Source organism: Coregonus lavaretus, assembly GCF_964263955.1.
Source record: "Coregonus lavaretus genome assembly, contig: HAP1_SCAFFOLD_780, whole genome shotgun sequence".
Lineage (NCBI taxonomy): Eukaryota > Metazoa > Chordata > Actinopteri > Salmoniformes > Salmonidae > Coregonus > Coregonus lavaretus.
This window is the reverse complement of record NW_028165203.1, coordinates 96,783-110,861: the sequence shown is the minus strand read 5'-3', so window position 1 is coordinate 110,861 and position 14,079 is coordinate 96,783. Positions and strand designations below refer to the sequence as shown.

At 42.7% G+C, this 14,079-nt stretch overlaps 2 protein-coding genes across 2 annotated transcripts; one reads left to right on the top strand and one right to left on the bottom strand.

The window, feature by feature from the left end:
- The first annotated feature begins 323 nt into the window (after positions 1–323).
- Positions 324–6,845, top strand: LOC311116152 (calmodulin-like protein 4). Its single transcript, XM_084191277.1, has 5 exons — positions 324–396; positions 612–642; positions 1,094–1,234; positions 3,903–4,091; positions 6,457–6,845. Exons 1-5 carry the CDS (start codon positions 394–396, stop codon positions 6,552–6,554), a joined length of 462 nt encoding a protein of 153 aa, XP_084047403.1. The 5' UTR covers positions 324–393; the 3' UTR covers positions 6,555–6,845.
- A 5,206-nt stretch (positions 6,846–12,051) lies between these two features.
- Positions 12,052–13,242, bottom strand: LOC311116158 (relaxin-3 receptor 1-like; the record flags this gene model as incomplete). Its single annotated transcript, XM_084191281.1, has 1 exon — positions 12,052–13,242. The coding sequence occupies one exon, from the start codon at positions 13,240–13,242 to the stop codon at positions 12,052–12,054; it is 1,191 nt and encodes a 396-aa protein (XP_084047407.1).
- Positions 13,243–14,079: the final 837 nt, after the last annotated feature.

Genomic DNA, 14,079 nt, shown 5'->3' with positions numbered 1-14,079 from the left:
TATTGAATTGAATGCGGGAGTTCTATTAGTTGGGCAAGATCAATCATACTTACGCCTACTTCTAATATAGACAAAGTTACTTATCTTATTGAAGAATTTTACTTTTTAAATGTAACTACAATTTCCGTATACTGTAACTCGTCTGCTACTGGCCACGCTGTGTAGTTTAACATATCCTGGTTGTCATAACAGACAATAGATAGTGTTTAGTATCACAGCTCTAAATGGGAGAGGATAATATGATACCTTGGATCCACTATCTCGGTTTCCACAGCAACCGGTATTAAATGACATGTACTCTGTACTGGACTTTAGAACGGGCAGGCAGACGGGTGTGGAGACAGGTGAGGTGAGCCAGTGGCATTACAGGAAGAGAGATCTCCGACGACAGACATGGTATGAAAAACCACTTCATTGTTTGGGGTTTTCTGTTTAATAATTTCTGTACACATTTAAGCCAACTCATGGTGTATTTTTGTGTGTTTTCGGTTTAATAATTTCTGTACATGTTTAAGCCAACTCATGGTGTATTTTTTTGTGTTTTCTGTTTAATAATTTCCATTTAATAATTTGTGTTTAAGCCAATTCATGGTGTATTGTGTTTTTCTCAGGCTAAATTCCTGTCAGGAACTCAGATCAACGGTAAGGTGTGCTATGTTGTTTGCTAGCTTTTCTTTTGGTGTGTGAGAGGTCACTTGAGGCATAAATAATGTCAGTCTTTTTCAATAAGTTGATATTGAACAGTAGAGTAAAATATTGTGACTAACTTTGAGAGCAATGTCTTTAAAAAAGGGATTTTAGAAAAGAAGAATCCCATTTGAGGGTAAAAGTATGATTTATTTCTTCCTCTACACTTGTCGAAATGAGACAAGAACATTTAACTGCCTCCTTGGAGTGAGACAAGAACGTTTTAATTGCCTCCTTGGAGTGAGGAGAATGCATTTTGATGCACTGTTTTTAGAATGCATTTTGACATTGTAATATGCATTGTTTTTAGAATATATTATCCTGATTATTATTTTTTTCTCCACAGTCATAGTTTCTTTTTTACCCAGAACCTCAGTGCATTATTTGCATGTTTTTCCCCCTGTAGAGTTCAAGGAATGTTTCTCCTTGTATGACAAGAAGCGCAAGGGGAAGATTGAAGCCAAGGACCTGATCACAGTTATGCGCTGTCTGGGGACGAGTCCCACCTTCGGCGAGATCGACAGACACCTGCAGGTCCACAAGATAGGTATGCCATCAAGGTCCCCTCACTTACCCTGGGGGCATTTCAATAGTCTAGTGACTTACCCTGGGGGCATATCAATAGTCTAGAGTGACTTACCCTGGGGGCATATCAATAGTCTAGAGTGACTTACCCTGGGGGCATCTCAATAGTCTAGAGTGACTTACCCTGGGGGCATCTCAGTAGTCTAGAGTGACTTACCCTGGGGGCATCTCAATAGTCTAGAGTGACTTACCCTGGGGGCATCTCAGTAGTCTAGAGTGACTTACCCTGGGGGCATATCAATAGTCTAGAGTGACGTACCCTGGGGGGCATCTCAATAGTCTAGAGTGACTTACCCTGGGGGCATATCAATAGTCTAGAGTGACGTACCCTGGGGGGCATCTCAATAGTCTAGAGTGACTTACCCTGGGGGCATCTCAGTAGTCTAGAGTGACGTACCCTGGGGGGCATCTCAGTAGTCTAGAATGACTTACCCTGGGGGCATCTAAGTAGTCTAGAGTGACTTACCCTGGGGGCATCTCAGTAGTCTAGAGTGACTTACCCTGGGGGCATCTCAGTAGTCTAGAGTGACTTACCCCGGGGGCATCTCAGTAGTCTAGAGTGACTTACCCCGGGGGCATCTCAGTAGTCTAGAGTGACTTACCCTGGGGGCATCTCAGTAGTCTAGAGTGACTTACCCTGGGGGCATCTCAGTAGTCTAGAGTGACTTACCCTGGGGGCATCTCAGTAGTCTAGAGTGACTTACCCTGGGGGCATCTCAGTAGTCTAGAGTGACTTACCCTGGGGGCATCTCATTAGTCTAGAGTGACTTACCCTTGGGGCATCTCAGTAGTCTAGAATGACTTACCCTGGGGGCATCTCAGTAGTCTAGAATGACTTACCCTGGGGGCATCTCAGTAGTCTAGAGTGACTTACCCTGGGGGCATCTCAGTAGTCTAGAGTGACTTACCCTGGGGGCATCTCAGTAGTCTAGAATGACTTACCCTGGGGGCATCTCAGTAGTCTAGAGTGACTTACCCTGGGGGCATCTCAGTAGTCTAGAGTGACTTACCCTTGGGGCATCTCAGTAGTCTAGAATGACTTACCCTGGGGGCATCTCATTAGTCTAGAGTGACTTACCCTTGGGGCATCTCAGTAGTCTAGAATGACGTACCCTGGGGGGCATCTCAGTAGTCTAGAATGACTTACCCTGGGGGCATCTCATTAGTCTAGAGTGACTTACCCTGGGGGCATCTCAGTAGTCTAGAGTGACTTACCCTGGGGGCATCTCAGTAGTCTAGAGTGACTTACCCTTGGGGCATCTCAGTAGTCTACAGCAGGGCTCTCCAACCCTGTTCCTGGAGAGCTACCGTCCTGTAGGTTTTCGCTCCAAACCTAATCTAGCGCACCTGATTCGAATAATTAGCTAGTTAATAAGCTGAATGAGGTTAGTTACAACTGGGGTTGGAGTGAACCTACAAGAGGGTAGCTCTCCAGGAACAGGGTTGGGAGAGCCATGGTCTAGAGTGACTTACCCTGGGGGCATCTCAGTAGTCTATAGCAGGGGTATTCAACTCTGACCCTACGAGGTCTGGAGCCTGCTGCTTTTCTGTTCTACCTGATCATGAATTGCACCCACCTGGTGTTCCAGGTCTAAATCACTCCCTGATTAGAGGGGAAAGATGAAACAACCCAGTGGAACTGGAACTGGTTGAGTTTGAGGGGTCTAGAGTGACGTCCTCTCTTCATCTGCGTTACCATGACATCTTTTCCCCCCCATTTTATTTTTTTAAAGGTCAGTGCAGATGAAACAAGCAGGGAAGTGGAAGCCATTAGAATATTGAAGTGGCTCTAGACACCTGGTGATCTAGCTGTACTGTTTATGAATGGTAGTGAGGTTTTGGCTGTAAATGATTTAACAGGCAGGCAAGCTGCTACTTGGGGAGGTGGGTAGAGGGAGAAAATGTCACCTTGTTGTCACATTGAGTGTAACCTACACATTAGCTGAAATCTGTCCAGGCTTGTTCCAATTCCATTTATTACATTAAAACATATATTTATCTTCTCTCAGCTCTTCATAATTGCTGCACTGAACTTTTTAACCTGGGGGAAGTACTGAGAAATATTCAAACCAATTAACTGATTTGGTAATGTGAAAATGGCTTTGGTTAAAACACGTTTGACTCAACAGAATTTTTTTCCATCAATCCCCAATTTCCTGAGAACAACATAGAACTGAATGTCTTTCTGAGAGTCAAAAAGTGTGTCTGCTCTGTTACTCTGAACTTTATGCCCATTTGCAGTTCATTCTTTTACACATTTACACAGGCAGCTCAATTCTGATATTTTTTTCGCCTCATTGATTTTTTTTGACCAATCAGATCAGCTCTGAAAAAGATCTGATGTGAAAAGATCTGATGTGATTGGTCAAAAGACCAATTCATGGAAAAAATATCAGAATTGGGCTGCCTGTGTAAACGCAGCCACATTGACACAATCCACTGCCCTAACTAATGATTTGATTGAAGAAGTAAGTAATAATCAACAATGCTCAGTAGAGTTGTATGAAAATACACCACAACTCGGCCATGTAGCAGATAACCAGTCACTTTAACAGCAGCATTTAGGCCTACTTTGGATCAATGGTGCCCTTTGCAGGTGATTAGTTCTATGGATCTCCTTCCTTCTCCAGATAAGAAGGGCGAGCTGGACTTCTCCACCTTCCTGACCATGATGCACCGGCAGATCCAGCAGGAGGACCCCAAGGCGGAGATCCTGGAGGCCATGAGGATGACGGACAAGCAGAACAAGGGCTACATCCTGGCTTCTGAGCTCCGGACCAAGCTCACCAAGCTAGGAGAGAAGCTAACTGATAAAGAAGGTAGCCTACAATGTGTTTCTATCACTATGGGTTTTAGCTGACATGGATTAAGACCAGACTAGATATAATGCTTAATGGAGTCTCTATTTAAAATGCTGTTTAATGCAGGAGTAGTAGATAGGCTTCATCTGGGTCGGGGAAACTGGCCCTGAAAGTGCAGCTTGACAGTCTGAATTGGCTCCTTCTTACAATCTTTTATACATAATATGCACTGAGGTTAAAAAGAAAAGTAAAATATAACTGGTATACCTTTTCCTGGTATTTGTTTTCATCAGTCCAGCTCTTTTAACCCTTTACACTCGTACCCGTATACGGGTTGAAAATGGCAGATTTGGGCACTGATAAACGCCTAAATTGGAACGCAGTGTCTGTCTGGACAGTAACGTTCTATACATGACGTCAGAGCTCTGGCTCTGCGCTTCACAGCGCTGTATCGGTTTTGACTGACAGCCATTCTGAACTTGAGCACTGCTTGCGAAAAGAAGTTGCCCCATCCCTCCCGGTAATTGGGCAACTTTTTAAAATGTTTCGTTGTGTGCGTGAGGGAAATGTTGTAAATTAAGAGGGCTCTATGTATTTTGAAAGATGAGACGTTGAAGATTATAATAAATACTGGTTTGATGTCATACATGCAAGCCTAACACCAGTGAGTCTAAATGGGCACTTAACATTTCCATGTCATAAATGTAACTTCATATACAGTGTTTGTTTATGATCACTATGTTTGATGTATAGTTACAAGATGACATGGCGTCATACCCTGGGTTATTTTGAACAGAATGAGCCTGTTTGTCTACAGTGAATAACATTTGCCTCGGCACACGCACTTGAATGCACTCATGACTCCTTTCTATAGACGGGTTGGTTGTTTAGCAACAACAGCGCAACTATGGGGCGAAACAGACGGGGTGCTCTTAGATTGTTGAAACGTGTCAAATATATTTGTATTTATTGAAAACACAAATACATTTGCACAATGAGCACTTTTCTCTCAAATACATTGTTACAGTTGTTGGTTAGCTAGCTAGCGAATTTTTTGCCATATTAGCAGAGACATGACATCAGTCCAAACACCTCAAAACAAGACATGGTATCAAGAACAAGATAAAACTAGCTGAAACGAGCCACCTACGATTCCGCTCATGGCAGCAGCTTTTCATTGTTGCTAGATATCTGACCATCCAGAATCACAACAACACACAGACTTCTGCCCCATTGAATCACGTGCATCATGTTCGTGACGTTGTCAGCTAACCCGTCTATGCGCACCGAAATTACGAATTGTTTCCCTAAATTGCATTGTGAAAGCCTAACACTTTTTAATATTGTATTTCATAACTTAGATAGTCATGTTGGCAATAGAACATGCTTTCAAATGATTCACACCTGACCCAGATTGCGATTTTATAATGGACTGTTTTTGGATTGCGTGAACAACAACAATAACTGATTGCGGGGATGCTGGGCTGTGTTCCAAACAAAATACCTACAAGTGTGCTTGCTCTAATTCTTCAACGGCACAGCTAGGAGAGCTCAAAAAAGCACCTTACAGTTGAAGCCTTTTCTATGAGTCCTAAAAGTGCATAGACATTTCTTAGGAAATGTGCACACTTTGGAGAGGTGTGTGGCCACTCAGACACCAGTTAGACCTCTCACTCAAACCTCTTATTGTTCTGTCTTGTGTTGCACCTACAACACATTTTCCAGGAATAATCTTATCATGTTACTGAATGTATCCAGAGTATTTTCAGATATCGTTAACAACAAATGTGGCAAAAAAGTACAGAAAATGTTAAATGCACATAAAATCAACAGTGTAAGGTTTGAATTCAGTCTTGTCAGGTGAACTGCTGTGTCCTCACCTTTTTAGTCTAACAATTTCCCCATAATCTCTAAACTGTTCCCTTTTCATTGCTACCATGTTTATGCATATGCTTTTCATATTTCTTCTGTAAGAAACATTTCAATGTAGCCCTATCCATATAGGCCAATTCCCAGGAGTGTAAAGGGTTAAATTAGTGCAGATGGGGGAAATAGAGAAACAAGGCCACTTTAGACTATTGAGAGACACCCAGTGCCTTCAAGAGACCCTATGGAAATACACATTGAGATGGCAGCTTTCCCACTGGACACACTGGTTGAATTAACGTTGTGTCCACGTCATTTTAATTCAATTTAATTGACATCTGTGCCCAGTGGGTCAAGTCATTCTCATGTGTCAACACATACATTAACTGAATCTTGTGTCAATTTGCAAATTATAAAACACTTAAATGTTTTTTAACGATTCTACCTGGTAACATACTTGTGGTTGGTCCCAAATCAGCGAATTAACATGAAGTTATTTCCCCTCTAAAATTTGCAGTGGACGAGCTGTTCAGAGAAGCCAACGTGAAGTCTAATGGCAAGGTGCACTACGAGGAGTTCACCAGGATGGTGACACTACCGTCAGTGGATTACTGAGGGACAGGAGGAGGTGACGTCCTTTATGATAGGGAAGCATGGTCATGGAAGGGACCTAGTCATGCATGCACTGAGCTTTACCCAACCACCTCCATGCACATCATTTATTGATCATCTAGGTTTGTATCTATTGTAGGCTACGTTCTATCATTTATACAAGTGCATTTGATTAATTAAATGGATGAATCTTTTTTATTTTTTATTGAGGGTTTGTATTTTACTTGCTGCAGGAAGAGTAGCTGCTGCATGTGCAATAGGTAATGGAGATTCAAATAAACAAAATAAACACAACTATCCCTTTTCGATTTTGAGTTTAAAACTGTTTGTTGAACTTGTGTTCTAGGTGTAGGATTTTATAAATGTAGTTTAAATGGTGCAATCACTCAAGCTCTTTCAGCCATACCATTGAACTAAAAAGTTGTGCAAGTTGTTTGTTCCTCCCACAATATTCTTTACAATAACAATTTAAGTCAATATTTACATGTCATAGTAACCAAATTATACAACGTCATTAGTAGGAATGTATGTTTAAAAAAAATACTAGTTATGTAGGAAGGACCAAATTCTTTGCACACACACTGCATATTGTGTCAATAGTGTGCAGCTGTAGCCTGCAATTGGAGGTGAATTCTTTGCACACACACCATTCATTTATGGCATAAATTACACGTCAAAGGAATTCTCTGCCTGATAGATTGTCAGTAAGCATATATAATTTTTTTACAAGAACGTAATGGCATTTAATTTAGTCATCCAATATAGCTAAGCCATTATTAAGGAGTGCAGGGGGGCAGGAGGAATATGTGGAGAATATACAGGTAACTGCCAAAATAAAGGAAACCCTGGATTAAATGAGGGGTACCTAAATATATACAAAGTGGGTGCTTTCACACAGGTGTGGTTCCTGAGTTAAGCAATTAAAACATCCCATCATGCTTAGGGTCATGTATAAAATTGCCCAGTTGTCCATTATTTTGGCTACCATGACTAGAATAAATTTCAGTGACTTTGAAACAGGGGTCTCAAAGGAGCATAGCAGGTTTAGAGTGTGTGTGTGTCACCAGATCTCAACCCAATTGAACACTTATGGGAGATTCTGGAGCGGAACATGAGACAGCGTTTTCCACCACCATCAACAAAACACCAATAAATCAAATCAAATCAAATTTTATTGGTCACATGCGCCGAATACAACAGGTGCAGACATTACAGTGAAATGCTTACTTACAGCCCTTAACCAACAGTGCATTTATTTTAAACAAAAAAAGTAAGAATAAAACAACAACAAAAAAGTGTTGAGAAAAAAAGAGCAGAAGTAAAATAAAGTGACAGTAGGGAGGCTATATATACAGGGGGGTACCGTTGCAGAGTCAATGTGCGGGGGCACCGGCTAGTTGAGGTAGTTGAGGTAATATGTACATGTGGGTAGAGTTAAAGTGACTATGCATAAATACTTAACAGAGTAGCAGCAGCGTAAAAAGGATGGGGTGGGGGGGGCAGTGCAAATAGTCCGGGTAGCCATGATTAGCTGTTCAGGAGTCTTATGGCTTGGGGGTAGAAGCTGTTGAGAAGTCTTTTGGACCTAGACTTGGCACTCCGGTACCGCTTGCCGTGCGGTAGCAGAGAGAACAGTCTATGACTAGGGTGGCTGGAGTCTTTGACAATTTTGAGGGCCTTCCTCTGACACCGCCTGGTATAGAGGTCCTGGATGGCAGGAAGCTTTGCCCCAGTGATGTACTGGGCCGTACGCACTACCCTCTGTAGTGCCTTGCGGTCAGAGGCCAAGCAGTTGCCATACCAGGCGGTGATGCTCTCGATGGTGCAGCTGTAGAATTTTTTGAGGATCTGAGGACCCATGCCAAATCTTTTTAGTCTCCTGAGGGGGAATAGGCTTTGTCGTGCCCTCTTCACGACTGTCTTGGTGTTTTTGGACCATGATAGTTCGTTGGTGATGTGGACACCAAGGAACTTGAAGCTCTCAACCTGTTCCACTACAGCCCCGTCGATGAGAATGGGGGCGTGCTCAGTCCTCTTTTTTTTCCTGTAGTCCACAATCATCTCCTTTGTCTTGGTCACGTTGAGGGAGAGGTTGTTGTCCTGGCACCACACGGCCAGATCTCTGACCTCCTCCCTATAGGCTGTCTCATCGTTGTCGGTGATCAGGCCTACCACTGTTGTGTCGTCGGCAAACTTAATGATGGTGTTGGAGTCGTGCCTGGCCATGCAGTCATGGGTGAACAGAGAGTACAGGAGGGGACTGAGCACGCACCCCTGAGGGGCCCCCGTGTTGAGGATCAGTGTGGCAGATGTGTTGTTACCTACCCTTACCACCTGGGGGCGGCACGTCAGGAAGTCCAGGATCCAGTTGCAGAGGGAGGTGTTTAGTCCCAGGATCCTTAGCTTAGTGATGAGCTTTAAGGGCACTATGGTGTTGAATGCTGAGCTGTAGTCAATGAATAGCATTCTCACGTAGGTGTTCCTCTTGTCCAGGTGGGAAAGGGCAGTGTGGAGTGCGATAGAGATTGCATCATCTGTGGATCTGTTGGGGCGGTATGCAAATTGGAGTGGGTCTAGGGTTTCTGGGATTATGCTGTTGATGTGAGCCATGACCAGTTTATGGAATTCCAATATGGAATTTCTTGTGGAAGAATGGTGTTGCATCCTTCTAATAGAGTTCCAGACTCTGGTAGAATCTTTGCCAAGGCACATTGAAGCTGTTCTGGCGTCACGTGGTTGCCCAATGCCCTATTAAAACACTTATTGGTTTTTCCTTTATTTTGGCAGTTACCTGTACGTTTCCCAAACTCGGTCTTGGGGGACCCCATGTTTTGGTTTTTGCCCTAGCAATACACAGCTGATTAAAATAATCATAGCTTGATGATTAGTTGATTATTTGAATCAGCTTTGTAGTGCTAGGGAAAAAACCTAAACGTGCACCCCTTGGTGTTCCGAGGCCCAAGTTTGGGAAACGCTGGACACACCTACCAAATGTAATTGTTTTATTTTTATTTAACCAGGTAAGACCCATTTTTCCAGGGCGACCTGACATGAAGAAAAAACGGAAATAGCAGCGTGTACATAAAACGTTACAAAAAAAATACAAGGAAACAAAAATGATAAACTGCAGCTATCAAAAACATTATTCGATCAGTCTTAAACACCGGGAAAGACTCTAACTCCCCTAACTTTTAATATCTTTTGAAGCATGTTACTGGATGAAGGGGCATTATGGGATAACTATGGTTTCCCCATCTCAGTTCTAGCCTTAGGAACAGACTGCAGCGACTGTGAACGAAGACTGTATTGAGTGACTGATCTGGTCAGTAAGGAACAGAGATACAAAGGTGGTTGCCCTATCAATGCTTTATTTGAACACACAAGTGTACCAGTGCTTTAGCTTCCTGGTGGAGAGAGAGGTCCATTGCACCATGGCATACAAATCACAGTGATGGGAGAGTGATCTATCTAGCGTTGGTGATAAATCTTAAAAGCACCATGACACACTGTGTCCAGAGTTTTGAAGGTACTTGCTAAGCCCTGCATACAGATAATATCACCATAATCCAGCACTGCTAACAAAGGGCTTTGAACAAGATCCTTTCTGACATTGAAAAGCAAGATTTGTTCCAAAAATAAAAACCCAATTTCAACTTCAGTTTCTTGGTGAAGTTATCAATGTGCTGTTTAAAATTCAGCTTTTCATCTAACCAAATGCCAACATACTTATAGGTGACATTTTCAATTTGCTTGCTTTTTACAGTTGAAATCTGCAAGTGACTCCATTTGTCTACTTTCAGAGAAGAGAAAACCATAAAAGTGTAGTTTTCCTTGCATTAAGCACAAGTTTCAATTGGAAAAGTTGCTTTTGAACAGCATCAAAAGCCAACTGTAAATCCTGAAAAGCCTTCAAGATGTGCTAGAATAAATAATTGTGTCATCAGCATACAGTCTTCCCTATATCATGTATATACATTGTAAAAAGGATCAGACCTAAAATTGGGGAACTCCTTTGATAAGCCTTGGAAACTCAGATGTCATACCCTCTGTGCTACAGTGCATTCTGTCAGAAAGGTAGTTTTGGAACCAATCCAATGTTTCAACACTTAAACCAACTTTTTTTTTTGTCTATACAACTGCAGGGTCAACAAAGGCCTTCAATAAGTCAATAAAAAGTGAAACACAGTGATGTTTCTTGTCCTGAGCATCTAGAATATCACCTACAACCTTAGTTACAGCAGTAATTGTACTATGCTTGGCTCTAAAACCCGACTGGAATTTAGATCAAATTAGTTATTATACAGAAAGTCTTTCAATTGTGAGTTCAACCAGGTTTTCCAAAGATTTTGCCAGTGCAGACAGTTTAGATATGGGACTATAGTTATCCAACTTTGACCCAACTGACCCGCACAACACATTGCCTGAATACATCAATCGACCAAGATGTAAAATGTTGAAGTAGGCTGCTTGCCAGACATTTGGAATCGTATTACTCGCCAATGAAAGATTGAATATATGCGTGAGAGAGGCAGCAATGATCTCTGCACCAATTTGGGGAAAATAGGGGTTAAATTGGTCCGAGGCCGGCCGCTTTCTTAATATAAATAGATTTGAATGTCATTACAACTTCTGAAAGCGTAATCTCGTCGGTAAAATTAAGTAGATTAACCTTAGGCCGGTTTCCGAAGTGGTCAACCTTCTCAAACACTCTATATGAACGAAGAAAATACGCATACCAATATGCTTATCTTATTTATAATGTACTGTCTAATTGCAATCCATTATATCGTGTCGCAGTTACATCACAGTGTGTGAGTCTTTACGCATTAAGTAATCTCCAATAACGCATTGAATATCATGATGCTATAACGTTAATCTTCAATCGACCATTTCTCGTCATCTAATGAGTTTTAGTAATTGGTATCTAGCGTTTTCGAAAGTTGCAAATTGACCCACACAACACATTGCCTGAATATATCAATCGACCAAAATGCTTAATTTATTTGCGCTTTATTTCACATACATGGCAATGACCCTTTACATTCAGCCACACATTCAGATACCACAACAGAAGCACTGATAACATATTAATAGGATCACATTTATTTCGATGTTGCTGTACTAAAAATGTGTACACTGAATGGCGATGTGTGAGCTTGAATGGACGACAGAAGAAACATCTCAACATTCCAATAAAGGGTATAATATCCACAGGGTATATTGACTTCGGTGTACTCTATAGATTTGCGACTCTCTTATCTTAAAATCAACAGGTAATCATTGCGAGTAAAGTTTACTAAGTACATGTCCGACCCGTTCCAGTGCGTGCCAAGGGACGCACCAAATTTCTGTAAATACTGCTTTTCACAACGTTGGGCTACTCTGTGCAACTGGTGCCCCGTGCGTAATGACAACATTGGGAACTCAAGAACTCTGTCATTTATCGTTCCCAAATGCATGCGTAATTGATGAAAGCAAGTCATTTCATAGAGTAAGTGCATTATGTCTGGTGGATACACTGTGAATCTTCAGGTGCCATTCCGGGTAGAACCAGTCTGTCAATAACGGATAGTCGACATTGTGTGGTGTCTAGAACATTCAAGGGAATAACCCCTTGGTTGTCGTCGTGTGTTACACGTGTGTTGCACGTCCCCGTAAACGTACGTATTGTACAGGCTTTGGAGATTGCTGGTGAGGAAATTCTCCAAAACAAATCCTTCAGCATCTTTCTGAATTCTCGTCGCATGAGACAATACAGAACTGGGTTCAAACAGCTATTGGCATGCGCGAGGCACACAGTCACCGGGAATACATAGGTGTGGACCAAATAGTAGGATTTATCCCAATTGACAGCGTTAAATTTCACCAATACGCCCCAGAATGTGATGGCGTGATTTGGCATCCAGCAAAGAAAGAAGGAGAGGACCACGATGGTGACAGATTTGGTCACCCTCGACCTCCGTTTGGGGTGGTTGTTGTTCATGCTCCTCAGACGGATAAACCGTAAGAGCATCAGATAGCAGACGGACACTATCAGCATGGGTATGACGAAGGCTATGATGATTTTTTGGAGATGATAGAGCGCGAGCCAGTCATGTCCCTCGGGGAACCTGATGAGGCAGAGCTTCTCTCCAGCCACTACTGTCACAGAGGAGAAGATGGTAGTGGGTGCTGTGGCAATGGTTGCGGAGACCCACAGCACCGCGCACACCCATTTCACGGAACACGACCTCTGCCTCGACCGATTCTTCAGAGCCGAGGCCACAGACCAGTAACGGGTCACACTCATAGCAGTCAGAAAGAACACGCTCGCGTACATGTTCATAACTGTTACGGAAAGGATGATTTTACACATGGCGTCTCCAAACGGCCAGCTGAAGTCCAGTGCGGTGTCCACTGCCCAGAACGGCAGAGTCAACACAAACTGGAAGTCCGTCATTGCCAAGTTGATGATGAAAAAGTTAATACTCGATTTCTTCCGGCCCTGTTTTAATCTCATTAGGAAAAAGACTAACAAGTTCCCAATTAACCCCACCGCGCAAACAATGGAGTACACAACGGAGATGATTATCCTTAGAATCGGGGTGCCGTCCGCGGTCACGTCAATATCCTCCAGACTGCCGAATTTGTCATCATCCATCAAAGTCATGTTCAATGCCCCGCTACCGCTGTGGTTGAGTAGCTCGCCCATCCTCACTGATAAGAATGCAACAACCGGTGCTTCTACTTGCACCAGGTCGCTTCCCGATGGCATATCAAAGAAGAGTCCTCGCGCTCCATGCAACTGAGTGCTTATTTTAGCTGATCATTTTATGTAATTAAAGCTTGTATGATAAAAGTTATCGTGTCTACAGTCCTTGATAACACGGCAATCAATGTGAAACTTTGCATCTTGACAGTAGTCTTATACAGGTGCGCCGCTGTGCTCGTTCACAGCGCCTGCCCCTGCAACGCGTGGATTGGTCGATTGAGACGTGATGGACCTTTCTGTGAATAAACTACTGATAGGTCTCGACAAAATATGAATTTTCAGATACCAAAAGAAAATAAGCTACACTATATGTACAAAAGTATGTGGACACCCCTTCAAATTAGTGGATCCGGCTATTTCAGCCACACCCTTTGCTGACAGGTGTATAAAATCGAGCACACCGCCATAGACAAACATTGGCAGTATCAATCAATCAATCAATTTTATTTTATATAGCCCTTCTTACATCAGCTAATATCTCGAAGTGCTGTACAGAAACCCAGTAGAATGGCCTTACTGAAGAGCTTAGTGAATTTCAATGTGGCACCGTGATAGGATGCCAGCTTTCCAATTAGTCAGTTCTTCAAATTTGGAAATGTCTAGGAGCAACAATGGCTCAGCCAGGAAGTGGTAGGTCACACAAGCTCACAGAACAGCACCGCCGAGTGCTGGAGCGCGTAAAAGTCGTCTGTCCTTGGTTGCAACACTCACTACAGAGTTCCAAATTGCCTCTGGAAGGGAGGCGAATGCTACCTGCCCCAATGCATAGTGCCAACT

Coding starts and splice junctions, on each gene's coding strand:
- LOC311116152 (XM_084191277.1), top strand. Junction 643..1,093: donor GTCAGGAACTCAGATCAACG/GTAAGGTGTGCT, acceptor TTCCCCCTGTAG/AGTTCAAGGAATGTTTCTCC. Junction 4,092..6,456: donor GAAGCTAACTGATAAAGAAG/GTAGCCTACAAT, acceptor TAAAATTTGCAG/TGGACGAGCTGTTCAGAGAA.